General features: G+C 40.5%; 1 protein-coding gene across 4 annotated transcripts in view; it reads left to right on the top strand.

The window, feature by feature from the left end:
• The window catches only part of PLPP4 (phospholipid phosphatase 4), a 46178-nt gene extending 18337 nt beyond the window's left edge, over positions 1 to 27841 (top strand). For 3 of the 4 annotated variants that reach the window (XM_027890873.1, XM_027890875.1, XM_027890876.1), the window contains exons 3-8: positions 2190 to 2280; positions 4983 to 5046; positions 6083 to 6207; positions 20321 to 20491; positions 24811 to 24999; positions 26370 to 27841. In XM_027890873.1, the coding sequence (XP_027746674.1) occupies positions 2190 to 2280; positions 4983 to 5046; positions 6083 to 6207; positions 20321 to 20491; positions 24811 to 24999; positions 26370 to 26380 (651 nt within the window). In that variant the 3' untranslated portion in view covers positions 26381 to 27841. Of the gene's footprint in view, positions 1 to 2189; positions 2281 to 4982; positions 5047 to 6082; positions 6208 to 20320; positions 20492 to 24810; positions 25000 to 26369 lie in introns of those variants that run through there. The other variant, XM_027890877.1, reaches the window with a different exon arrangement.
• Positions 27842 to 27988: the final 147 nt, after the last annotated feature.

Raw genomic sequence — 27988 nt, 5'->3', positions numbered from 1 at the left:
TTGTCAAATCTGTTGTAGGGATGAGCCATACAGAATCTTTCTGCAAAATGAATAAAAAGGAGGCTTTAGCAAGCCAGGATTTCTTGGTATGTGCGTTTTGCTGCAGAATAAAAAGCGCCTTCCAGCTAATGTTTCTGTGTAAGGAACAGTAATGTGCTGCAAACATGAACAGTTCATTTCTCTCGAAAATTCACGTTTGTTAAATATGAGGAAATCTGCAGTTTTACCAGATTCCTGAAGATTGACTGGGAAGTGGTTTGGAACAAGCTGCCACTGGAATGCTGTTCTTTGTTGATATTTGCTGCTGCTCCTGCATGTTCAAAAGATTTTTAACTCCATTCAACCACCACTCTCAGCCTGTCAGCCTTGGCTGTATTTCTGCATGTTTTTCAGCAGTGGGATGCAGATACCTTTCTCCTTTTCTTTCCTGATGGCAATCCTTACTTTTTAGAACGAAATTAGTAACTCCAGGTTTTGCTTTAACTTTTTTTTTTATATTTCACTCTCTGTCTCTGAAAGCAGAAATTAAACTAATTACATTGCTGAGGACAGAGAGAAGGGAATGTTTCTGGAGCAGTAACACAGCATTGGCCTCTGAACTTGAATCTCACACACACCGTAGGCAGAAGGGAATTTTAAGTAGAAATGGTGCATCTTTTTGCACAAAACTTGGTGCCTGCCTTTCTAAATGTAGATAAGGGGAACAGACTCCAGACTGTGTTTTAATCTGTGTGGCTCCCTGGGTTAGATAATATTTTGCTGATAGAGGTGAGGGGCAGCTGGTGCAAGATGCACAGCCAAAATAGCAAATACAGTGCCCTCTCATGTTGTTTCCTACTCAGATATTCTAAAAGTCCTCATAAAATGAGGACTGGGATTAATCTGTGTTATGAAGATTGAGTCGCACGTCTTTTGTCGTATCTGTCCTCTGTTTTTTATTTCAGTGGGGGCTCTTTAAGAACCAAGGCACTGTTCAGCCTCAATAAAAATAATATAATCTTATTAAGCCTTGGCACCCCATGTGCCATTTACTGCTTAATTTTGGCCTTGTTTTAAAAAACAAACAAACAAACCAATAAGCAAGAAAACAGTCGTTTCCACTCTTCTGTAAGAGAATAAATGCTTTTGAAAGACTTGGATTTATTTTTGAACAGGTGTGGTTGTGAAGAGGTTTGTAGGGTCAAGAAGGGAATCAGCAAGAAGCAACAAATACAGATTGCCTTTAACCTCTGCAGCTGAAACTCTGAGCCAGAAGGGACGATGGAAGGACCAGCTGGGAACAAAATCATGGTTCCCATGGCAAGCTGGTAATGGAAAACTCCCTGGTACTGAGCTTGGAGCAAACTGCTATGTCTGTGTGGAGAAAGGCAATAAATACCTGCTCTGGGAGGCCAGACTGCAGCATACAGACACTGCACCAAGATGCCTTTTGGCTCACATTTACAGTGAATCATCACAGTCCAGACTGCTCTGAGATGATGGAGGCGCTGTTCCTGGAAATCAAGGGTGTGCACTGATGCCCAGATGCCATCTCAGGTTCCTTGTGGGAGGAATCCTGTCCTACAGCACTGACAATAAAAGAATAAGGTTCTGCTTAACCAGTGACTGTAGGTGTAGGTGCTCAGGTGTTGTTTTTCTGCTTTTGAACAAAGTCAAGCAGTTTGCTCCACATCCAACACTTGTAAAAGGAAGAATCACAAAGGCACGGTTTTCCTGATGCCTTCAAGGATGACAGTTAAAAAGAAAAGGAAAAGTAAGATAAAGAGCACTTTAAGATGCTAGGAAGTTGGTGCTGAAGCCTGGCATGTTGAGTAGGGTCTTGCTGAGTACACAGCCTGCATGGGCTGCCTCCCAAAGCAATGCTCAGCCTGGAAAAAATGTACAAGTTCTGTCTATGAATTTTGTGGGCCTTATAGAGTGTAACTTTCTCATTTGAGCAGCTGACATTTTTAACGCAGCTCTAGGCAATTACAAATCAATTATAACCTCCGGCTATATTAGAATTTTAATGTGTTCGTTGCTCTGTGGTTGCAAAGACGAATCATCCCATTTTATTGAAGGTCAGGAGCTGGATAAAGATCACTCAGCCTCCCCAGTTTAAAAGTGGAGCTAACTGAAGCTAATTATTAATCAGCTGGGCTGGCAGGGAATTGATGCTCTCACACGTGGGGTTTGTTATCTCTTTTCAGGCCATTTCGTTCCTCACCCCACTCGCAGTCATCTTCGTGGTGAAAATAATCCGTCGAACAGACAAGACTGAAATTAAAGAGGCTTTCTTAGGTAATGTATGGCACACTTCAAAGGTGGAAAATGTGGGATAGCTCTTGGAGATTGATTCCAGCTCTGGTCCGAGCCTTGAAGAAAACCCATCTCTGCTCCAGCCCATCACCGTAGTTTTCTGTGCAGTTATAGTTACAAGCCAGCTCACAAAAGCCTTTGTTTTTTAGTATGTTTGTAGATGTACAAATTCTGTGCCTTAGTTCCACGATCCAGCTAGCAAGGGGCTGGAGTTTGATCAGCAAAGACAAGTCCATCTGAGAGACTGTTCAGATGTATATTTTTCTGTCAGGCCCCATCTATCACTTACTCTTATTTATACTTGCAGCCCTTGTAAATAAAGGGTTTGCCTGGAAAGTCCTTTGAGACTCAGCTCTTTAGTGTAGGAAATTGCTCCTCTCATTGTTTTCTCTGAGCTTCCCAGTGAATTTACTGTTACCCATTGCAAAATCCGTGGTCTTGGCTCAGCGTTTCTAATTAAAAGCTGATGTTTCATCTTAAACTGCCCGTGGAGTCAGAGATGCTCTTTATCCTGGACTGTGAACTGCAGTGTTTTGGGTGAGGTCTAATTACAGCTTTGGGCAGAAAATTTGAGCATTGAACAGGTAAACAGTGGGGAGGGTAAGTGTTAAGCTGTTCCAGCTAATTCTGCCTCTGCCTGTCTCTTGAAATCTTGCAGTGATACATGCCCAGATCCTTTTTACAAAGATATTGCCAGACCCCAGTATCGACTAAAGCACTTCCTCTGGCTGAAGATACTTTGAAGCACTAAGAGCTGCCAGTGTTTCTGTTGGCATTACATTTGAAATATGCCTAATTCTGAAATTCTGTTTCACTGGCCAATCTACACTTTAATTTATTGGCCCTTACATGGTAAACCCAAAGCAACACTCAGCCTTGCCTTAGCTAGATGGGATGTAAATGGCATTATGTATCTGCCTGTGAAAAATCTTCCTACACGAGGCTGCCTTCCCTTAGCTCCTTCTTTCTCCAGCTGCTCTAGCACAAGTGTGAAACGATCCTAGTTTTGTTTTGGCTGCTGCCAGTCATTTGCAGTAAGTTCTGAAGTGTCTTACAGTGATATTTCACTGACAAGTCCCTTCAGTAGAAAAAACCATTCATAAAATGCATACAGTCACAGTTCTGAGCTTCACTTTCCCCTGTGTAAGAATGAAGGGACCTTGGGGTGGTTTCTCCATCACTAATTCTCACCTTTTTGTTCTTAAACCACTTTTTTTTTTCTCCTGCTGTTTTGCCTTCTGTTCTGATACCCTCTGTAAGGAATATGCAGCAGTGAAAGTGTGGTTCTGTCAGGTGTACAGTGAACAATCAAGACAAAGCTCAAGTATATTTTAAAAAGAGGAATTTAGTGCTGTGACCTTGCTGGTCACATGCATTTGGCTCTGTGGAAAACTTCCCCGTGGAATTACCATCAAAAACTGAGACAAAACAACTGAGGGGGGCAAAAAAGAGCCTGGAACTGAGTGGTCACTGAGAACAGAGGCTGAAAGAGGAAGACTTTTTTTGACAATGCAAGTGTCTCTAGGATTGAGATGTTCTTTTATTTTTGCTGGCAGCTCTTGCTATAATCTGAGAAAACCCTTATTTTTGCTTTGATGAAAGACCTACCTTTTTCTTTTAAACTTTAAAAATAGACCCTATAACACACATTTTTAGGATTTATAGCATCCTCAGGCAAAGGTTTTCTGGGTGAGTGCTGCTGAAGTGCAGCATCTGGGGCAGCAGCCCAACGAGGACAGAGCTCATGGAGCTGTCAGAATCAACAGTTATGTTACTGCAAATGTTCTCCTGGAAATCAGAGATTTACCTGATAACTTCTTTCTAATGGGAGATAAAATTCAGTGGCTCTTGTTTTGTAAGAGAGAGCTACGGTATGGACTGCAGAATTAAACCAGTTTTAACCCAAAAGGAGCTTTTATGCCAGATCCAAGTGCCCATGAAATCAAGGCAGAGATCTCCACAGGCTTGAGATGAGGTTCTTCACAAAGTCTAGGGGCTTGGCATGCAACTACAAATTAAAAAAGATGATTCAGTCCTGGCTAATAGGTAGGTCCCTGTTTATTACTCCCAATTTTATTAGAAAAATTGGTTAACCCTGGGAGCAAAACGTAAGGGGAAAACATTGAGGTTTTTATTCCAAACATCCACATCCTTTTGCAAGGAAAAGAAAAAAACCATCCAATTCTAGTTTCAGCCATAAGGCAGTTCTTTAGCTTGAAATTAGACTATTTAATATATACATACAGGAACACACATACACACATGTATATATGTATATATATATTACATATAGGTCCTTACAGGAATTCTCCTTGACCCAAAGAGCCCAAGATTTCCATCTAGCAGATAACAAAACTAAAAAATTTCAGACCCACAGCACTTTATTCTCTGATTTTTTCCCCATTTGATGATTTATGCCTGTGCAAATGGCACGACAGGAAAGCTGGCTTTGTTTAGGGAAATAAGATCTCTCAAGAGTAAAAGCAGAACAAAGTAAGTCATGATTATGATGATGCTTTGGGGTCTGTTCTCAGTCTGGGTAGTAAGAAAAACAGAAGGCTGCAAAGATCATTCAGTCTTCAGTCCAGTAAAGGTTTCAGTCTGGGAATCAAATGCTGTAATGCTGCAATTTATTGCTTGGTGTTTAGGTTATTATTGTTCTGTTTGTTCCTTCTGTTTTGTAGCTGTTTCCCTGGCTCTAGCTCTGAATGGTGTCTGCACAAACACAATTAAATTAATAGTGGGAAGGTAAGTCTTGTCATGTTATAAATGATAACTTTAAATATTAAGATAAATGGAGGCAGATTGACAGCCACAATACATCTCAATAAATAGATGGCTGCTGTTGCAAAACTCGTGGAGACAGAACAGCCCCCTGAGAAGTTTCAGAAAAACATAGCAAACAAAACTCTCTGAAAAGGGTTTTTTTTTAGGTGTTTTTTGGCTATTTATCAAAACTTTGAATAATTTCAGCCGAAAAATATATTTTTTACTTAAATTTATAGCCTATTTAATAAAGTCCAATGCTGCTTTTGTTGTTGACCTCTTTTGCAGCATTTGAGGGAGCAGTATTTGGTTTCTGATGAAACCTCTCTGCTGTGGTACTGATGCCCTTTCACTAATGGTGTTTGGTACTTTTATTTTAAGAGTGTTTTTGAAATAATTCCGAATTTTGCCTGCACTCCAAGCCAGCTGGAGGCTCTCTCGTCTTATGTCTCTGAACCTGTGATCCTTCCCTTTGCTTCTCTGGGGGCTTTATTAGCTCAGGGTCAGGATGACACCAGCCAAGCCAGCTCAGAGCTGGGTCACAAGAAACTCAGAGGTCTGTTTAATGCACGTAGACAGGCTGGCATTAGAATTTGGTGGTTGTTTTGGTGCCAGCCTTGTAGCCTAAGTTGTAGTCCTGGGTGTATTGGCAAGACTTGGGAAAATTTGTGGGTCATGACATTGCCTTGCGCTGTCGCTGAGGTGCAAGAATAGCCCTGCAGGAGTGTTTTTAGAGACAGCTCCCACTTTCATGCTGTGCTGGAAGCTTCCCTGCCTGCAGAAAATGCTGCCTTGCATTGACAGACATGGTTTAGGGGTGGATTTGGCAGTGTTAGCTTTGCTGTTGGAGTCTTCGGGGTCTTTTCCAACCCAAATGACTCCGTGATTTCTGTTGCTCTGTTAAAGCTGAAGGGAATGAACTCTGTGTGTGTAACGAACAGTAAATGTAATAATCACTTTTGAGGTTTATCTGTTACTACAGCTTTTATATTTTTAATATCCATGGTGTTTTTTGTAGACCGCGTCCCGATTTCTTTTACCGCTGCTTTCCAGATGGAGTAATGAACTCTGAAATGCACTGCACAGGTGATCCAGATCTGGTGTCTGAAGGCAGAAAAAGCTTTCCCAGTATCCACTCTTCCTGTAAGTTCATTTAAATACAGTGCCTCTATTTATGTTGTTATATTCCACTGGAGTCTGAAGTAGGACAGTACAGGCACTTGTCACTTCTTTTGGCTTTGAGGTGGTTTCTCCTCAGTAAAATAACTTGATTACTGTGAGTTTGTTTGGGTTCTTTGGCCGGGATTGTTTGTTGCCTCCTGGTTTTCTGTTGCTGAGAACTGCCAGTTGAGTACCAGTAAGTTGTATCTGTGGAATTTGTTTTTCTGATCTTTTTTCAAAGTAGTAACTTCAAATTGCCTAATTGTGCAGAACTGTGTTAGAACCAAGTTGGGTAATGAGATGGAGGAAGTTGTTGTGAGTTAATCTTGCTTCCTTTTTCTTGTTTGAGTGCTAGAAATGGATAAGAGAGTAACAAATGTTTGTGGATTATAGTTCTAAACTCTATAGTTCCAAACCACAATCCAGCTTGGCTGTCTCAAATTTTGTTTGTAAGCTTTGATTACATTAAAGAGACAATATCAATTACTGTTTAAAACAAACAGTGGTTTTCTGTCTGTAGTCTGCCTTCAGATCTGCTCACCACACGTATCTGAAAGTCCTCTGGGTTAAGTATTTTGTCAGTGTATTAAAGACAAACACACACACTAACCAAGAGTCCTTGGCACACCCTGAAGGGCTCAATCCTTGTGCCAGTGGGGCAGCCAGAAAATGCCCCCTGGGATGTTTCTTTAGCCTGGCATTGGCTGTACAAGCACCAAGCTGTGATGCTGCAGCTCACACGAAATGTCTTGGGTGTATTTAGATGGAAGTTCTTGGAACAGCTTCCTCCATCACTGACATGAGATTAGCTCATGACTGAGTTGAGTGTATTTCCCACTACAAAGCCTTTTATTAATATGTGATAAGAATGAAGGATATTGTATGTGCAGTAATTTTTATCAGTTGGTAAGTGTGTGTTAGAGGGAGGCAATTCTGCAGCTGCTTGAACTGCTCATCTGTTTGAAGACTGATGTTGTAATACCTAAGTCTGTGACAATCCACACGTATTTTCGTCTCATAATGGAGAAGGAAACCTTTAATTTATCTTTAATTTGACAGTCTCACAATGCTAACCCCTGCTCCTTCTGTGCAGCAAAATTGTTTAGATAACCAGGATTGTCAGTATTATCTTATCAAGAATAGCTCATAGTTGTGATCATGTGTTTAGTTTCTGGCTCTTTCCTCATCCCCACCAGATTAAAGATTGAAAAGCAAAAAAAATGCGATGGAAAGCATACAATTATACTACCTTCCTGGACCTATGAAGCAATGAGGATGTTTGGGATATAATAGTTCATATCTGTACCTTTTTCCATAATTCTGCATTTTCTTATCTCAGTTTTAAAAAGCTGTCCTTCCTGTCTTCTTAGCATGTAGGTATTTGTAAACTTTCCCATCAGAAACTCACTCCAGAATTTTTCCATGGCTCCTTTCTCCTCCCTTCAGCATAAGATTGCGACTCCATAAAATGAAGGAGTTTTGTTCTTCAGACTTGTCATCTTTTCTCTGCTGTGTGTGGTGGAATTCACGAAACAGCATCAGCAAATATTTTTGTTTGTTTGTTTCTGTTACTGTTTGAGTGATTTTTATTTTATTTTATTTCCTGTTTTCATGACTGCAGGCATGTAATTGGGGAGGATGAGAGTTGACATAAACTCTAATCCCTCTCGTGGAGTGATGGTTACAAGTACCCCACTACAGTTTGGCATTTCCTACTTGAACACACGAGGAAAATAAATCCCAAGTAAAAGCTGCCGGGGCAGCTCGTAAAGCGAGGTCAGGAGCTTCAGTCAAGGGCCATTTTCATCTCCAAAGCACTCTGAAGGCATTTCTTGGCTAGGCTGTCAATCAAATGCTTTGTTATCCCTGGATTTCACCTGTATAAATGGGGACAGACCACCAATAGCAAGCAAAAATGTGCTGCTAAAGTAGTATATGTTTGTGTTATAGTTTAATAAATGAGTCCTGACTTACTGCCAAAAACCAGGACAACTTCATGGTTAGATCAGGCCTTAAGTATTTGTTTATGTTCATGTGTTTCTGGCACAGTAAGGGGACAAAAAATTAAAAGAACTAGACACCACCTTGTGAACAGAGGAAGGGTGTATCCAGAGACCTGTTTCATACCTCAGCTCAGCAAGGAAGAGACCATTCTGATGTAAATAGAATGGCTGCAAACCCCACAGTGTTGTTTTCTGATCTGCTTGCCACATAAACAGTCTCTGAAGGGCATCTCTCCTGAAGTTTTTTTAGAGAAAAACGTAGCAGCTCAGCAATACAGGCTTGGTTCAATTATTAATCAGTAAAATGGGTTGTTTAGGTTAAAAGAAAAACCAAACTCCTAGACAGGCAGATATCTTCCATCTGCCATACCTGCAGTAATGAAGTCCTTGTACAAGCAATTGTGGGTAAATAATAGTAGCACGACACATTTTATTTAGAAACACCAAAAATCCCGTTGTGAATGAAATGCCAGATTCTTGACCCTGTTTGCTGTCTTTGGGGAAGTGATTAATTTATCATGATGAGACTCCCTTTAGGCTCTTACTCTGCTCAAAACGTTCGCACGCAGATTGCAATCGCCCGTCTTGGCTTCAGCTTTATTTGGTGGCTATTTTTAAATGTGTTATTTCTGAATTGGTCAGAACTATTTTAAGCTGTATTTTTGCAGTTAAGGGATTGCTGCCTTAGATTAGAGGAAGCTGCACGAAGCTGGTTTTGGTACCTTTTTACTGAAGATAAAAATACTGGCTTGGTGAGAGTTTAATTTACCCTCCTTGGAGCCTGTGCTGCTTATTATTGGTAGTCAGTGGGAGATCAAGCCCGTGATGGCCACGAAAAGCCACTTATAAATGTTTAAAGCGATGTGTCTGCTGGGAATAAATGAATAATCATTTGCTAGTCTAGTTTGGATCAGCTTATGGTTTGATTGGCAGAACTGTAGGATGAAGGTGCCTCTGGAAACTCTGCATTTCCAGCTGCTACTCCAGGCAGGGTCAGTGGGAAGAGGTTCCTGAGGACAGTGGAATGGAATTTAACATGGAGATTCCACAGCTGGTCTCACAGGGAAACCTGGTCCAGGGCTTGGCCACTCTGACAGTGAAAATGTTGTTTCTTGTGTTTAAATGTCATTTCCTGTGGTCCAGTATTTGTGTCCTCCTCCTTTTACTGGCTGCCACTGAAAAAAGTTGGGATGTTCTTCCCCCAGTAAAGGACTTTGCAGTTCCCTGTGTTGAATTTCAGGAGATTCCTGCTGGCTGTTGATCCCAGACAGAAAGATCCCAGTTGATACGAGTGGATTTCACCTGAAATGACGGGAAACCAAAAACACGATAAAAGTTAATCACTTGAAAAACACAGGGGCTGCAGAGATAATTGAACTTACAATTTCCTGTTGGACTGGATAGATTTATTGGGGGAAAAAAAATCAACTACAAATTAGAATTTTCTGTATAAAAGTGCTATATTTTTACTTAAAAATAAAATACTTGTGATTTTCTTTTTAGCTGCAGTTTAATCCCTTAAAATAGTTTGAAAAGTTCGCTTTTCACTAAATTGTGCTATTGATTTTAATTTTTTTAAGAGAAATCTTTGTTGATTCTTGAGGTTTCTTTTTACATGGAAAAAAAGTAGAGTTTTGAAGAAACTATTTTGTGGTAACATCTCAATTTTGTTTGTACAGTTCCAGAGTGAACATTAACACAGAGCTGCACAAGAGCTCTTATTTCTTGTGTGGGTGTTTCTTCTATGTATTATTGGCTCAAAGAGGTTTATAGTGATTACTGTTTAATATAGCTGAAAAAAATCAGAATTTAATCAGAAATCTGAAATGAGGAATATAGTCAGTGTGGGGGCAATAACAGTGATGTGTTATGTCATATATTTTTTAATTACCTCCTTGATGAGTGAAGGTGTCCTGATACGTTTCAGAAAATAATGGCCTTTTAAAAGAGAGGAAGAAAATTATTTTCTCTGCCTTTTGAATATAGTTTAGTCTCATCTCACAATCCTCACAGACAAGATGGTAAATAATATGTAAAAACCCAACTATTGTCTATTGTTGACCCCATTTTCATAAGGAATTTTTGTTTTCCAAAGAAACAGTTCCTGTCGCTGTTTATTTTTTTAATAAATGGCACTTCTTATGCAGTTAAAATCTGGGTAGTAACAGGTCGCTGCCAGTGCAACTGAAGCCTGCAGTGGCCTGATGTGCAAGGTTGGAAGTGGTTGTACCATCCCAGATGGATTTTTTGAATTGAATTTTTCCCCAGTTTCGTGGCTCAGGATGAGCCTTTGCAGGTGTAAACTCCTCACAAGTCGAAGTAAACATCCATTCCCAACACGGGGCATAATCCTGCTCTGAGCAAAAACTGTGCCAGAACTTCACTGCCTGAAGGATTCTCATCTCTTAACATCAAGCATTCCTGCATTAAAGAAGGCTCCAGCAAACAGGGTTAATGGGAGCAGTGCTCTGGGAATTAGGCTCTCAGTACCTGCTGTGCACTTTAATAGGGTTTTTTTTTTATAAGGAAACGCTGCCAGTGGAGCATGTTACACACTGCAGATTGTGTTTATATTAAAAGGAGGATATGCACTTTATCAGAGTGCTGATGGCCTAAGAAAGGAGGTACAAACAGCAGTAGGAAAAAGGGAATTGGTTATACCCTTTTCTTCTGGCATAATAGATGGGATTCGATCTTCAGGCCGGGCCTGAATAGTAATTTCCTGCTTTGAGTAGTCACATCCAGCAGCAAGCATTGCTCATTCTGTTGTAACAAGCTTAAATGTAATAAGGAAATTTTTTTCTTTAGAGTTCTCTGGTCCTTTCTTTGAACAAAGAGAGAGGAATCCCAGCTGACTGTTTTTCAGTTTCTTCCCTGTGAGCAAGGTCCACTCCCAAATCCTACAAATATTCCTATCGTGACTTTCCCTTGAACATTGACATATTTCCCAGAAGTGGAGTTTTCTAAGTCAGCTTCTTAGGACTGCTGTTTATTAAGGCTCCTGACAGGATGGAAGTCCCTGCTAGGACAGTACTGTTGGTGTTTGGGTTTGATGGCTGTCACTGAAAGCAGGTGGCAGTGGGGAAAATGACCACGTACATCATCAGCCTCCAACCTTGCCTTGTCCAGGAATGGCAGTTTACCCAACTTTAGAGCCAGTTCCCTTATCCAGTATAGAGAATCATCTTAAATCCTGAGTCATTAATGGGGAGTGCAGTGAATGACTTTGTGGGTCAGCGTGGTTCCTCCTCAAATGCTGGAAAACTGAAGTTAAAGAGAGTAAATCTATGAGTTTGACTTCAATAAACCAGTTTTTCCAGCAGTTACTGCTGTTCCTTGGTTGTTATAGCTGTTCAAATTCCTTTTATCTGTGTAGGGAAGAAGCTTAAATCCCTTACAATCTAGTTTTTCCTTGTCTTTTGCCTAGCTTCAACTTTTTAAGCTGAGTTTAAGGTATATGCTTGACTTCAGACTTTGTTGTGATGCTGTAGACTTTCAGCTGCACCTAAAGATAAAATCACTGTTCTTCTGCCTGACCTTTCCAATTCAAAGGACTTTGAGTCACACCAGAGATCCAAAGATCAATTTTCATCTGTGAGCAGTAGTGACAGCTCTTCTCTGGAGTGAAATGGGTCAGAAAGCTCAAGTCTAATTTGAAAATGGATGGCTGTTAACTCAGAGGAGGCTGGGACATCATTTCTGACCATCACTGGCAAATATTGAGATGCCTTGAAGTTGCCTCAGCACTGGCACACATCACGCTCCAGAATCCTTTCTGTGTGGGTTTGTGCAGCATTTCTGTGCAAAAACAACCCAAATATAGAGATGCTTCTAAATCAGAGGTGGTTTTACAATCCTTGCTCTTCATCTCGGGTGATCAGTCTCCAAATGCTTCTTGCTGCCTCAACACCCTTTGGAGCAGCAGGACTGATGGAGCTTACTCATGTAAGATCATCTTCTCATGCAAATAACCCTGAGTCAATCCAGAATTATTTCAGTAAAAGCAAAAATACTAACTGCAATTCTGCTGTAAGCCCAAAAAACCAGATCAATAAAAGCCTTGAAATGGAATGGTAAAGGTAAAATGCTTTAGAGGTGTCTGGCTGATTTATCAAATTGCAGAAATCTCAGTCATAACCTTTTCTGAAAACATTAATTTAAGTCTCTTGAAAACAAGGGGATATTAAAAGTGTCTTGAGATAAAAGGTGTGAGATAAATACAGGAAATCAAGTGTGTTATTTATGCCAGAAAGAAAAAACAAAAAATCTGCAGAAAGCCTCATTTGGATTTTGCTATTACTGTCAGTTCTACATAGAAATCACAATCTATCATAGACAGGTAAATAGGTAATTTTTTTCCCCACTTCCTTCTGCTGAGGACTGAGCAAATAACGTTCAGTGTTTTATCCAATGAAACCTGCAGGAAAAATATTTATGCAAAATATTTTTGTAACTAATACAGCTTTGTTGCAATCAACTGATCTGTCTGGTGATTTTCTCCTGAGACTTTTGGTTTGTCTTTGTTTCAGTCTGAACTAAGATAGTGGTTTAGAAGTCTCTCAGTCTGGGGTTCTTACACTTTGTTTAAGGAACTAGAAGCTTTTGGGGAATGATTATGCTGGAAGTTTCTGATTGGGTTGAAAGGCAACACAACTTGGTTTTGTGGATGGAACTGCAAGGGAGGTCTTAAAAAAATCACTTGCAGGGGAGGTGGGGGAAAGGAAAAAAAACTTTGGATGATTTTACTGAGGGAATTAATCAGAAAATAAAAATCAGAATGGTTGACCAGATGTTTATGTTATCATAGCATTTCCATAGACACTTGGGACTAAATATGATTTAATATGACTGGTGAGTCACATTAAATCGTCATTTTAAAAATATCTAAATATCACTGAATATTTAATACATCACTTGCTCAGTCATGCAAGAAGTTCTCTATGATATGATAAGCCCTTTTATTCTTCGTTGTGTTAGCCTGTCTTTGCTGACCTCCCTGGGATCCAGTGACAGGACACGTGGAAATGACTCAAAGCTGAAGGTTCAGAGTGGGAGCAGGTCATTATCAAGAGGGTGGTCTGACACTGGAAGAGGCTTCCCAGAGACATGGTCGGTGTTTCCCAACTCTGTTTTGGTCTTTAAGAGGCTTTTGGACACTGCCCTTAATAATTTGCATTAACTTTTGGTCAGCCCTGCAGTTGGACCAGATGATAATTGTAGGTTCCTTCTAACTGAAATATTCTTTTCTGTTCTGTTCTCCATGGTCCCTGCTCTGGGATTGTTCTTGGCTGAAATCAGTAAGCTGGTGTGGGTGAACACAGAAAGATCCTGTCTAGAAAAATGGAACTACGGGTTGATAACAAAAAGGTCAATAGTAATGGTTAAAAGATAGTTATTTGTGTTGTCAAGCAATAGAATATAATATCACTTTCTGGTATCGTTTAGCATGGCAAAGAGGCTGGAATGTGGATGAAAATGGAGTATCACTGTGTTCAGTAGGGGAGGTGATGGGTGGGAGTTAAATATGAGAAGCAGGATTACAATTTAGGTGTGAATATTCATGGGTCTGGCCTTGATTCTGTTACCAAAAAATGTTCTGTGTTTTAACCTTGCAAATGTGTATTTATCTCTAACAGTGTTAGTCCTGATAACAGGTTCACATTTTCTTGGATGTGTCCCATTCCTCCTAGAAAAACCCTGCTTATTTGGGCAGGAAGAATTCTAAAGATTACTCCTAGATTAGGTTTCTATCTAATCCACTCCTTGGTTTTGGGAGCAGAAGAGAAATCTCCCGATTTTGGGGTTTTTTTTATATTTTTTTTTTCCTTCTCTAAACCAGTTTTAAAATCCCTGACAGTCAGCCCAGGAGTCTGCTTGGTGTGAGTTGTCATCTTAGGCAGGTAAAAACCACTACAACAGTTCTTAAAACAACCCAGCCCCTTTGCTGTTGACTGGCTGGTTGGTCAATATTTTATTTTCTCTTTATCTTGCCAGTTGATTGTTCCACTCAGTGTTGTCTGTCACTGTGCAGTGCACTGCTGTTGTGTTACCCCTGAGGAGTTGCCTCCTCTGATAATATAAAAGCTGATTATTCAGTTCATGCTTGCACCAGATTTGCTTGGTGAAGCACTAATTAAATGAGTGCAGGATTTGTGGTGTTTCTTGCTGTGCCACTAAAAAGAGGAAAGATGACTGGGCAATATGATGTCATCACAGTGAGAGGACAGGTAGTTCCTCCTCCCCTTTTCCACTCAATAATTAATATTAGTCAGCTGTAAAAATGAAAACATTTTTACCTTCTAAAAGCCATTCATTTGTTTGAAAAAAATTAAAATTGTTTATGTGCTTCAGAGGGAAGAAATTATTGAATTTCAATAGAATTGTTTGCTCTCCTGTGATAATTCATATAAAATATTACTTCAGTACATGTAATTATAGTTGGCTATCTAAATTTGAACTGTTAATTATCTTTAGCTAGCAATTTCATGCAGGATAATCATATTTCCTTCCGTTGAAAGTGAGCATTTTAAGTAACAAATGAGCTACAAGCCACAGGTTTTTGGCAGTAATTGCTGCTACTCCCCTATTTTCAAGATAAATCTCTTAATTAACAGCTGTATGGCACCATCTCACTGAAAGGTTTCATCCTTTTATAAAAGAATCCAGGGAAATAAGAAATGGATTTCTTAGATATGCAAAAAAAAAAAAAAGAATAAAATCTCCTGTGGGGCTTATTGGCTTCTTAATTCAAACTCTGAGTATACTCAGGAAAGGTTGTGTTTAATGCTTTTACCCCCTCTGTGACATATCCACCAAAATTATTCAACACAACAGCTTTTTTTTTTTTTTTTAATGGTATTATGTGCCAATATATTTTCCTCTTTTTTCTTTGCATGATTGAAGAGATTAATCCCAGGTGTGCTGTGTACTCCAGAATGGAGAGCAACTTTAGTTTTGCTGTCTTTGGGGGATCTAGACTGAACTGGAAATGCCCAGCTTTCCAGTCCCTGATTCTCTCAAGAGTCATTAAAAGTTTCTCTCAGGAGAGTTTTGTAGAAGTTTGGAGCCCAGCATTGAGTTCAGTGCCAGTGTAATGTCACTGTGCAGCCACTCACCCCTTGGTGTCCTGCTTTGCTTGGATACCTAAGGTGTGCTTGAAGAAGACTTCAAATCATTTACCTTTTTTTTTCCATCCCCAGGCTCTTCTTCTTTACATAAAACCCCCAGGGAGAAGTTCCTCTTGCAGAGGGTGGGTAGATCAGGGTTTGCATTTTGCAGTGTTGCAGGAATAAATAACATTTTCCTATTCCTGCTGTGTCTCAGAGCATGAAAAGAGAAGCAGGGATCTTCTGTGTAACCCTTTCTGGAAATGATGAGTAGTTGTGCAGGATGTGACCCGTTATCGAGGATGGCAAAGGAGACAAGATCCCTGATCCCCATGGGTGGGACTTGATGTATTCCAGGGTTGGACTGGAAAAGAAAAAATTGCTCTTGGCAGGGGTTGTTTGTAGTTAGGGATCTCGTAAATGCCCCACGACTGTAATTTGGATTAGAGCTGGAGGCACAATGACCTAATCCTGAGCACAGAAAGGGCTTTTTCTAGTGTGTGATTAGGGCTGCATTTACAGGCCAGTCTCATTTATCTTATATTAATAATAAGGCCTCTCCAATTATTGCCTGAGCGTTGACCCCTTCTCTTCAAAGTAGTTCCAGAATCTTGGATTGGTTTGGGCTCCTCTGAACTGTGTTCTCAGAGAAAGGGGATTTGTTTGAGGTTTCTGTCAACAGAAATGGAGCAGGTTCACCTTTAGGACTTCTTGTGAATAACTTGGTGAACTGAACACATCAAAACTCAGTTCTCTTTGGAAGCACTCTGAGACCACTTCAGGTATTTCAGGTAAAATGAAGTATCTGGAAAAGTGTATAAAAATATATCCGAAAATAACCCAAAAAATGTTCACAAGAATTCACTGTGACAGTCCTGCAAAAACAACCTAGTGACTAACACTCTTGCTTTGCAGATAATATACATCTATTTGTGTTCTAACACATCTCTGTCTCCAACAACTCCTTTTTGTTTCCCAAGTCTCTGCACACATTTGTATTTTTTTTTCATGTTGCTTCTGCTGAACTGTCTTTCTCTGTGAAGAGAAATTAATAAAGCTAAGCCAAAGGGAAGGTGACTGACTGTCCCACTTGGAAAAAAAAAGAAAATAAAAGCATTTTGCCTGTGATAATAAGCTCAAAACATTCTGTGGGAACTGTACATGTATAAAATGCTCTTTGAGCTGAATTCCAGCATGAAAATTTATGCACTCATTTGGTATCCCACTTTTTCCTTCAAGAAAGATAAATAGTTCAGTCTTTGAACAGTGTGAAACCTAAAATATTTGCCAGTAGCCCCAGCTACAGGAATGACACAGCAGGCTGCTGGGCCATTCCAGAGATGAATAGCATGTGTCTGCACTCGGAAAATATATAGTAATCACTGCAAGTATACAGCACTGCAGACAAAGAGATGGATCATTTTCTCTGATTCTTCTACAGGCCATTGGAATGGTTGCTTTGCAGTTCTGTAATTTGATGCCACTTAAGTAAGTTGGGGATTTTCTTTTTTTTTTTCCTTCGGCTCAAAAACTGCTTAGTGTAAAAAAAAGGCATTTATTGTGCGCTTAGCAAAGCATCCATCAAAACTTGAGGAGCTGAAGATCCTCGTGGGGTAGTTTAATTTTCAGAAAACACTCACAAAAAAGCAGTTACATTTTTGTAATGAATAATTTTCTCGGGGTGCTTCAGCTCAGATTCTTGTTTACAGTTTCTCACTTTCTGCATTTTAACTTGGTAATTGTTTGGTTGGTGCAGATCTCACCCTTGTCTGGGGAGAATCAATGTCAGGAGGGGGCCTGCAGTGCCTGCAGGTGCTGTCAACTTTTTTTTTTTTTTAAATAATACGATAAAACAGACTGAACAATTGATCCTAATGTAGTTTTATTTACTCCAGTAAGGCTTAAATTTTAAAATTTTAAATTTACTCCCTGTAAGACTTAGATTTTTCCTTTTCATTCCAAAATTCCCTTCGTCTCTGTTAATTTCTTAAGACACCCCAGCTGGCTTATTTAAAGAGAACAGTTCCATGACAGTTCACAAAATATGCAGCATTTTGTCACGCCCTGGTAGAACCTGTGGCTTGTCTTAGGAGAGGTTTTCCTCTGTCCAGCAACTCGTGGTGTCAGGACTTTGATTTTGAGTTAGCTACACCAATGGTTTAAAATATCTCTTGATTTGTTTCCTTTCTCCTCTTTCACCACTTAAAATAATTCAAATATTCGTGTCTGGAATTTGCACCAATGTGTCTGTGTTGCGTTAAAATTGTTTTAAACTAAGTCAGAGCGATTTTTCTTACTTTCTTCTATGTCAGTCTCCAAAGAGACCTGGTTGGCATTTGATGTTGTGTTCTTGCCTCCTTTCCATAAACAGAGCATTAATTTCTTTCTGCAAGAAACCAGAAATTCCCCTAGAGGAGCGGCTGTGAGTCTGTTCCTGATTTTTGGTTCAGAGGAACACATCAGCCATCTGAGACAAAATCCTCCTTTTTGTCTCGTTTCCTGAATTTCCATGTTCATTCACGAGCACCTCCTCCTGGAAATGCAGCAGGTCTTGACAAAAAAAAAAAAAAAAAAGCCACTAATTCTGGGGAAATATTTTATTTTTTTTTTTAAATATCACCAGATTTTCTCTTAAGTCCATTTAGCTAAATTTACTGCTACTGACAATTGCTAGTAAAATTGCCTGGTAAATGTTAGTAACCCTGAATATGAGTCTGTGTGAACTGAACACCTGCTTTACAGTTTGGGCAGTATTTCTTTAAGCCCTCTAAATTGCAGGGCACTGCAGGTTGCCTGAAAATGAAACCACAAAGCAGTTTATTCTTCTGCCTGGGAGTACTGTCTTCAGATTTTAATTCTGAAGGTCTCAAAAGTAACAACCCAAGATGAAAAATGGAAATGTAACCAATGGGAGGGGCACAAAAGAAGTGTTAATTTGTTGGTGTAGGTCTGTCAGTCTAAGTGCTGAGAGTTGGAGAGGATATCTGAAGAAGGAGGGGGCTATTCCAGTTTTCTGAGCCATGTTATCAGTAGCAGAGGTTTATTTTTTTTCCTGGTGGGTACAGCCTGGAGCTTGGACTGTGCATCTCACAGCCCTTTTCTGTGCAACACATGCTACTCTTTAGGAAAACACATTTATTTCAAGGATTCCCTGAACTGTCAGAAGAAATTATTTCTTCCTGTTCAACAGTCTGAAAGGCAAAGTTTGCTCAGCTCTCAAAGGTCTGTGCATGGGAAGGTAGCCCAGTCTGCAAGACATCTTCATTTATTCAGGATTGTTAACATTTCACAGTTTGCCTCCCACTGTCTTCTGACAAATATGGAATCAGCACTGGTTGAAAAAGCATCCAGAAAGCAGCATATCTGGTGTACTGGTTTGATGATTAATCTGCATTCTGTGATATGTTTGGGTGTTTGAAGAGGAAATGCAATCGTGGAAGCACTCTGTTGTAGTGGCAGCTAAAACTGAGCAGCCCGTGGATTTATCAGCAGGACACAAAGGGATTGCTTCACCACACCTGACATTTGGGAACCTGAGGTGAGGGGCATTTGAAAAGCCCTATCAGGAGACTGGAAGGAAAGATAAATATCTGACCCAGCACTGATAGTGGTTTTACCATTACCTTGGCTGATAGCAGAACCAGAACAGAATTATATATTATGTATTATGAATGTCATCCATTACCCCTTCTAGAGTTCCTCAGATACAACAAAGATAGAAAGGTATTCAGAAAAAAAAAAAAGATTTCAGATGGTTGGATAAATATACCACCTGTTACTTCTTATGGAGTTACTCAGATATCACAAAAAGTACAAAGGTAATCAGAAAAAAAATATTTCAAATTCTTTGATAAATGCTTCTAATTTTGCTCTCTGTGGTTTGTATGCTCGTGTTCTAATTTTTGATCTCTGCAGTCAAAAGCAAAATTAAGTATGAAATTTGGCATTGAAGAAAGGAGATGTGTTTCCCAGAGCTACATCCTCAGCTGCAGCACTGATTTTCCTACACAAAAAAAAATATTCAGATGTTTGGTTCTTTCAGAAAATAAAAATGCATATTAAAAAATGATAATAATTTGAAAAAATCTATCTAGTATCTCTCTGGAAGGTGAGAAATTCAGTACAGAAACTTGGGGCTTAACTTCTCTCATCACTGCCAGTTGTGCATGTTCTATAGAAACTGGTTAATGGAACCTAAAAATCTCATTTGAATGTAATTCAATTACAGTACAAACTGTCTGGATCCTTTTCTGCTTTGAACCTTGACTTTTTTCGAATAGGTCTAAAATCAGGAAAGATGTGCTGAAGGTTGAAGCATGAGAAAGCTTTTGTGACTGCAGTTAAAAAATTTGCTTAAATGTTTAATTTAGTGTGCAAATAAAATCAGGCATTCTCTTCACAGCTGCTGTCTCCCCCAGAGGAAAAAGGTAAATTGCTGAAGGGAAAAAAAAAAAAAAATTAAATTTCTCTTTCACGGGTGAACGTCTAGAGGTACCACAGTGTTTGCAGACATGTCAGATTATGTGAAAGCTGAGTGTGTAGGAGAAGAAAGTCAATTTGCTTTGCAGTGCTCACTTGCCTGGGTGCTTGCATTGCCATGCTGATAACACCACTGCTGTGGAGAATGTAAGGATGTCATGGGCCTTGTGGAAGATTGTCTTTCCCCATTCAGCCCCTCAAAAATGGGGGTTTCTTAGAGTTCCTAATTGCTTTGTTAAAAATCCAAACAAAGCAAGAAGGCAATTTGCTACATCCCCTTAAAATGCTGTGCTACAACAACACCACTGATGTGATTCCATAGGAATCACCATTTAAATTAGGAAGCTCCCCCAGTTTTTTGCAGATGGATCTTCTCGACTTCCCTCAGCTCCGCTATCACCCTGGAGCGTCCAGCCCTTCTGTGCAGCAGAGCAATCCTGCTGCCAGACCTTGAGGGATAGCAGTGATGAGAAGAAAACACCCTAGTGACGTGTTTGTCCTTATCAGTTGCATTTTCAGGCCTTGGCTTTACCACCTTCTACCTGGCTGGGAAGCTGCACTGCTTCACCGAGAGCGGCCGGGGCAAGAGCTGGAGGCTCTGTGCAGCCATCCTGCCCCTCTACTGTGCCATGATGATTGCCCTGTCACGGATGTGTGACTACAAACACCACTGGCAAGGTGAGCCAGCTTTATTCCCACTTTTTTTTTTTTTTTTTTTTAATTATCTCACAGTTAAAACACCATGGTTTGTTATTGATTTTCCTTGCTCCTGGGTGGGGGCTGAGGTTGCCTGGTGAGGTTGAGTTAACCAGCGCTGACTGACCTTCACAGCTTCAGGTCTCTGGCACAGCACACTCTCTCCCCTCACAGCAGGCACTTCTGGACTGCAACACCAGGCAGATTAACGGTGTTTGTCACAGAAAGACTGCTGTCTCAGCCTGTTAAAATTCAGATGTAAGATGTAACTGATGTAGAAGACTCTCCCATTTATTAATTACACATATTATTGAGGTACAATTCAGAAAACACTACCATCTATTCTTTCTTCTACCATTTCTTGACCCTCTTTCTTGCCATCTTTGTACCTTCCTTGCTCTTCGCTCATCCCTCCTACTAAACAAACCAGCCTGTAATTACTTTTGCCCTGTTTGTCCCTATATTCCTATTGGAAATGCCATGCTTGGGATGCATTTCTGATTCTGTTGTGCAGGTCCTCTTGGCTTTGTGTGGCATTGCTGCTGCAGCACTGCTGGCCTTGCAAATCGTACTCCCCTCGAGGTCATGAGTGCTCCTCCCCGTGCTAGTTACATGTTGTTTCCTGTTTTCCAAGACAGGCTGGAAATTGGTTCCCACCAAAGCCACTCTCAGCTGGACAGGAGAGAAAAAGTATAATGGAAGGTCCATGGGTTCAGATGGTTCAGGGACAGATCACTCAGCCATTACCAGCATGGGCAAAACAGACTTGACTCGGGGAAACTAGTTTAATTTATTACCAACCAAATCAGGAGAATGAGAAATAAAAGAAAATCTTAAAAACACCTTTCGCCTCTCCCTTTTTCCCGGGCTTCACTTCACTCCCAATTTCTCTTCCTCATTCCCTCCAGATCCAGACCCATCCATGAGATCCAGACCCATCCATGCCTTTTCTCTCCCTGTCGTGTTCTTGCTGCTCTGCCTTAGCTGCTGAATCACCAGCCATCAGCCTTGGCGTGTTCTTGAAGGAGTCTCCTGGTTTCCAGCAGGTCCCCTGTGTTGTTTCAGGGCTCATTACTCCTTGCTCAGCAGCAGAGAAGTCGGACAGAGGCTCCAGCACCAAGCTGAGAGCTCGAGGCGGTGCCTCAGCAGGAGGGGCAGGCAGCAGATGTGTGTGTGTGTGACACTGGGCTGCTTTGGGCTCCCTGTTGAGGAGCGAGGGAGCAGTGTGAATGAATGTGAGCAGGATGTCCAGGCTCACTCTCAAGCTCTGGACACGTGTTTGCAGCGTGTACTGTCTCTTGCCGGGAGCAGGAATTATTTATGCCATGAAACGTGTGCCGTGAGGAAGGTTCTTACGGCGTGTTTTATTCACCACGGAGGAGAACTGCACCCAGGGGGTTGTGTGGCTGTGCTCATCACAGCTGCTCGTGTTTTGTCTTGGAATTTTAAGGAGGTGGAGCTGGAAACTCAGCTCTTCTCAAAGAGCAGTGCTGGCAGACGTTATCCCACAGCTGACCTGTGTTTTTCCCTGGAAGAACTCTGTCCTCATGGGAGGGAATTGTTCACTCTGGGATACACAGCACAGAACCTCAGGCCTTGACTTTTAAGCTCTGCAGAGTCAGCTAATTGTGCTAAATTATTTATGGGGGCTTGTGATGGAGCCTCCTCTGAGCTGTGGGCAATGAAAAAGGACCATCAGTTTAATGTCCAAGGCTGAGCACACTGTGGGTGAAAGATGGAGTGGAGTCTCCTCATATTAAAAAGCCATCGAGTGGGCTCAGAATGTCAATATTATGAGAACTTTATGAGCTCCCTTGAGTTTGGCTGAAGAAAGTAATATTCAAGACCTTAGTGTTGGGTATTAGGATATTTCACTGTGAATGCAGAACGTTTGTGGACTGCTTTTTAGTCCCTAAATCTCTCTAAAGACTTCTAATTCTGGAAATGTTAGTTTACTAATGGAATAAGCGGAAATAAATACTGAGACTGAAAAATGTTATTTTTCCTTTATGGGAAAAACAAACAAACACCCCCCCCCAAACCAAAACAAAACCCCAAACAAACAAACAAAAAAAGTTATGGCTCCTATGAGCTCAAACAGAGACAGAATTGTTATCTTCAAAAACAGGAGTCAGAATAGCTGCCTGTGTGTTTGCTCCTCACCCCCAGTCAAGGTCAGTAAGCGAGAAATCTTTGGCATAACTCATGTAGTGAATCTTTATTACAAACTGTGGCCCAGAGTTGCATAATTTGCATGTGAATGTTTAGGCAAAGAAATAATCAGGGCAAGTTTACAGCAAGTCTTAAAATGCCAGGGAACTTGTAGAGGACTGGCAAAAATGTGGAGAAATGTGGGAAGAAAAATGTGGAAAAATTATGGAGAAACCTGTAATTAAAAATAGAAATTATAGGGTTGACTTTATTGCTAAGAAAAATTAAAAAAAAACAGCTGGAACAATATTCAGTCTGCCACAGCTAAAGCAGAGTAATCTGAGAACCCAACACAGGTTTATAGAAAATTAATCTTGTCACAGTAACTAAGTTTTTTACAAGTTGACTGATGCTGTACAGTGAAAATTGTTGCCCTTGGCACCTTTTGTACCCTGACAATTTGATAGGGACAGGCTGAATGGTATAAAATCATCTGCTGGGTGGGTAGGGCAAGATTCCATCTGCTTCCAAATACTGTGTACACACAATCGCCTTTTAAAATCTTGCTTGAACCTCTGTTACATCTGTTTGTGATAGATTGGTTACATCCTTTTGTGTTTAGAAAGGGAACATAGGATTAGAAGGGATCTCCTCTTCCTCAGCTGTGACTGGTAATCACACTTCTTCAATTTATCCATCTCAACATTAAATATTTCAGGTTTTCTGGCCCTGACTACTCCTGTTAAAAGAAATCTCGCTTCTCTGATGATTACAAACCATTTATTACCCACTGAAAATTGAACCTTGTTCTAATGCCTTTGTTCTAATATACATCAGGCTGACAAGCTAGGGGATTTAATCCTTATTTAAGGACTTTGGACAAAAATAATCTGTATTGATTTACCCTCCGTTGTCACTAAACTCAATGATTCACCGTTTTTATTACGCTGTGGTTTCTTTGTAATTGAAAGGTTGGAAACACAGGTATACACAGATGATACAGTGCTTAATAAGTCTTGTTACAATAAAATGTGCTGCCAAGTCCTATCCCAGCCAGTGCCTTTTGTTCATTTCCATTATTTTTTGGTGCTAAATCTGAGGCTTTCAAAGACAGGGTGTATTTCCAGTGAAATTTTCCCTCTGGTTGTTTGGAAATGAAACACAAGATCAGAGGAGTATTTTAGTAAGAGGCAGACCCTGACAGCAGAAGGAATCTTCTTACACTTCAGGTGCTTTTCAGTTCCCATAGAAAACTTAAAATTGCCTGTGTGTGTGAGAGCTGCAAATCTCTCATGCAAGGGCCTTATTTTAGCCTATTTTATTTTGGTTTTTTAGGAAGGACTGTGGGATAGTAAAAAACACCAAAGAAAGATATTCAGAAGGCGTTAAGTCAGTTAACAGGCACGCCAGTCTTTGACCTTTCAGGTGCTTTTGGTAAGAATTTACCCAGCCTGAAATGGTTGCTGACAGCTGTCTTTCTCAGGGGCTGCGAGAGAAATGAATTGCTGTAGCTGCAGTGGCCCACTGCCTGAAGGGAGATCATTTTCCACTTACATCCAACTGCTCCCTGTCAGCACTGGAGGATTCCTTCCGGAATACAAACAGTCATGAGCAGATCTGGCATTTTAACTGCCTTTTTTTTTTTTCCTGGGGATGCTTGTGCAGGGAGCAGACTGCAGTCAGTGCAATAGGCTGAGATGGACCTGTCAGCAGGAGAGCTCTGGCTGCTGAGAGCAGCACTGTCAGCTGCACTGTCCATAAACTGAAATCCTGGCTGGGATCACTCTGACTGATGGCAGACTGGATGAAGATCCGTGGGTTTTAACCCACAAATGCCGGTCAGCAGCTCTCTGGACCATCATGGGTGTTTAATATAGGCCATTCTGTTCCCTCTGCTCATCTCCCAGAGCACAGCCAGCCACCTACATTTGGGATATTCAGAATATTGGCCGTGTCTCCTCAGAGCACTGATTTTATGTGTCCTGTGTGGCTGTGGGGTTTGGCTCCGAATTCTTCACGAAAATTCAAAATTCACGTTTTTCGGGGTCAAACACTTCCACGCCAAGCAAATGTTTTCTATTTACAGTTGTCCCTTCTGGCTGACCTTTCCCTGGTAACGTGCTTCTGCTTTTGTTGCTCCTCTTGTCTAGATGCTTTCGTTGGAGGGATCATTGGCCTCATTTTTGCTTATATTTGCTACAGACAGCACTACCCTCCTCTGGGCAACACAGCCTGTCACAAATCTTACGTCAGCCTGCTGGATCAGAACTCTGGGAAGAAAGAAGAGCGACCTACAGCAGATAATGCTACTGGGCTGCCTCTGGAGGGAATAACTGAAGGTCCCGTATGACTGTTAAGAAATGTGCAGAATGAACTTTTAGCCTTCTCACATTTCCTCCCAACTGGTCTCTTAACAGTGTTTCTTACTGTGTTTTGGTTTTTTTGTTTTTTTCCTTTTGTTTCTTTCCTTTTTATAAAGAGAAGTTAAATATTTTATTTTTAATGCCATAATATCATCAACCTTCTAAAGTTTATTTTTCAGTTCGTATTGACTTGTTGTTGCATTACCTGTTTTCAGTCTACTGCAAACAGATAGACTGCTTGAGGGAAGGGGAAAGAATTACAAACAATCCTGTATGGAGAATGGCTAAGAGAGTAATTCTGGGGAGATGTGGTTGAGGATATAGTAGATCTGGAAACAGATTTTTCTGAGCTACTGACTTACCTTCTACAAAGTTCTGGTCATCTTCAGCACTCATAGATTTTTGATGGGTGGTGAGTACACACAGCACTTTTCACCAGGTGTTCAGCATCTGTTGGGGCCAGCCATTCCTTCATATAATTTGATAACTTAGGGCATCATCCTTATGTTTATCTTGTTGCCTTCTAACATAAAAAAAAAAAATCTCCATATGCTGGCAAAACTTTGCATTAATTGTCAGGCTTTGACAAGGTCATTCTGAGCTACTAATCATAAAGCAGATGAAAGGTATGAAGGGTTAAATGTTTGTAAGAGCCAAGCTTCATGGATTAGTAGTTCTTCAGGGTGATTCTCACATTCAAGAAATTCCATGCTGTTCAAATTACCAGCTTACAGTAACGTATATATTCACAGGACGGACTAAAAACTTGATATTACATCATCAGCAGTGTTTTGACAGCTCTTGCAGTAATTACCACCCAGACAAAGCGAAAGAAAAGAACTCCCGTGACATTCCACAAGCTGAAGTTTTTGAAGGAAATGTCATTAAAAAAAAAAAAAAAAAAATCTTCAAACTGGGAGAATAGGGAAGCACAGAGTTTTCTGTGGCCCTGGTGTGCCATGTCCGTTCTCGTGTGGTGTCTCACCATGGCACTGGTGACCTGAAGAAATGCAGAGATTTTCATTTGTGACTCGGAGTGCTTGTGGTGGTTCCCAGCGCTGTAACATGTCCAGGGGATGGCTGGAGACACTTTTCTGCTTGTCCCATTCCACTTTTCCAGCTCGTGGTGTTTGGGAAGGCTGGCTTGGTGCCTGACTTGAGACTCAGCAAATCCAACCGCTGCTGGTGTGGGGAAGGTTCCCGAGCGTGGGGTTTGGGTTAATTTATTAGCACTTGGGATTCTCTTTTGTTGTCTATATATGCACTATGCAGCACACATCACATTCCTGTGAAATGATGTACCTTTGGGTGGCAGGATGTCAGATTCCAGATGTTTTTTCCCTTAGGTGTCCTGTGAAAAAGCAGGCAAATGTTCCAGACCCCATCTTGGCACTCGGAGCTGCTGGTTAAAGAGATCAAGATCACGTTGATCGACCACCATTATTACGGTGCTTTAGACTGGAGGAGACTGCTGCCATAACTATAATTTACGTGTTCCTGTTGGAATATGCATTGGCCTCGTAGGCATTTTGTGATTCAAACAGCTCAGTGTCTTCATGTAAGGCTTGTCATGTCATTTTCTCAAAGCTAAGCTTTGTAGGTTTTGGTTGTTTTGGGTTTTTTTTTTTCTGAGAAGAGCTACTTCCTGATTGGCAACACTTGAATTTTTATAGAGAGCAAGTAAATTTAGAGTCCCTTTATAAATAAACATAATAATTGTGTACAAGAGGATGCAACCTTGCTATGTATAAACTTATATGATGTTTGGAAATAACTACAAATAGGAAATGGCATGAGGGAACAGAATGTGCTAGGCATGAACCGAAGTGTTCTGTAGAAATCAGGCTTGATCTACTTTAAAATTGATCCCAGTTTGACTCTGTCAGTGAGAGGTGGGATGTTTTACTGGCAGTTACAGAATTCTGAACTCTACAGCGGAGACATTACCCAGACATTGCTGGTGAATATAAATTCACAAAACCAGCATCAGCAAAGCCAAGTTGTTCAGCTTTTGCACTGGATTTGACAGAACGCTCCTCTAGTGTAACTGAGGTCTTATTCTAGAAACCCACACAGTCTAGTGGAGGTTTAATCTTCCTATAATGTTTTTTAAACCATCCTGCAGAATTCTGTAAGAGATGCAACTTTCTATTGCTTCACATGGGAGGATTAAAGAAAGCCCTAGAGGAAGGGGGGCAGGCTTAGCCATTAGCTTTTACTTTCAGCAGGACCCCTAGTCTTCCAGGTTATATGCAAATGTTTAAACAAACAAACAAACAAAAACCTTAAATCAAATTAGAAATTTAATACTGATGCATAGAGCATTTTGCATGTTTTTATATAGATCTGGCGTATTCTCCAAACTGAGTGTGCTGTACACATTCCCAGTGTTTTAATGGCTTTTGATACAAACAAGCTGTCTTCTTTGGGCTGGGGAAAGCCTGTGCAGCCCTCAGATGGGGAGTGGATGTTAAAAGACTGGATATGAAGTGCAACACGGCATAAAAACTTAAATGGCTGGAGTAATTGGTGAACTTGGAAAAGCAGTAAGGAATAACACGTTTTAATGGGAATAATTAAATTGAGAGTCATGAAACAGGCAGTGTAAAAGCTTTGATTAAAATATAATTAAAATTATGAAGGACTTAATGGAATGAAACTCGTGGAGGGGTCTGTCGGTGCCGTGATCACCAGTGCAAAGTCAGCGTAGGGAGGGCATTTTTGTGGATCAGTGTATTTTAATCTCATGCTTTCTCAGTGTGAAGGAAATGTAATGTTGTAATGCACCAATAAAGCAACACATGAATGTGGGTTTGTACATCTGTGTGTTACCATTTTATTTTTTTTTGAGAAGAATAAAAGTTGGCAAGTTATTTTCATTAATAAACCATGGAGAGTGTTACAAAAATAAAACAAGCCCTGAAGTGACTGTGTTATTGATAAGCAGCAAACTGGTGGCATTAAA

Source organism: Empidonax traillii, unplaced genomic scaffold (assembly GCF_003031625.1).
Source record: "Empidonax traillii isolate 1590-97213 ecotype Southwest subspecies unplaced genomic scaffold, ASM303162v1 scaffold301:size691294, whole genome shotgun sequence".
Taxonomy (NCBI): Eukaryota; Metazoa; Chordata; class Aves; order Passeriformes; family Tyrannidae; genus Empidonax; species Empidonax traillii.
Note: the sequence above shows the minus strand (reverse complement) of the source record. Positions and strands in the feature narration are given on the sequence as shown.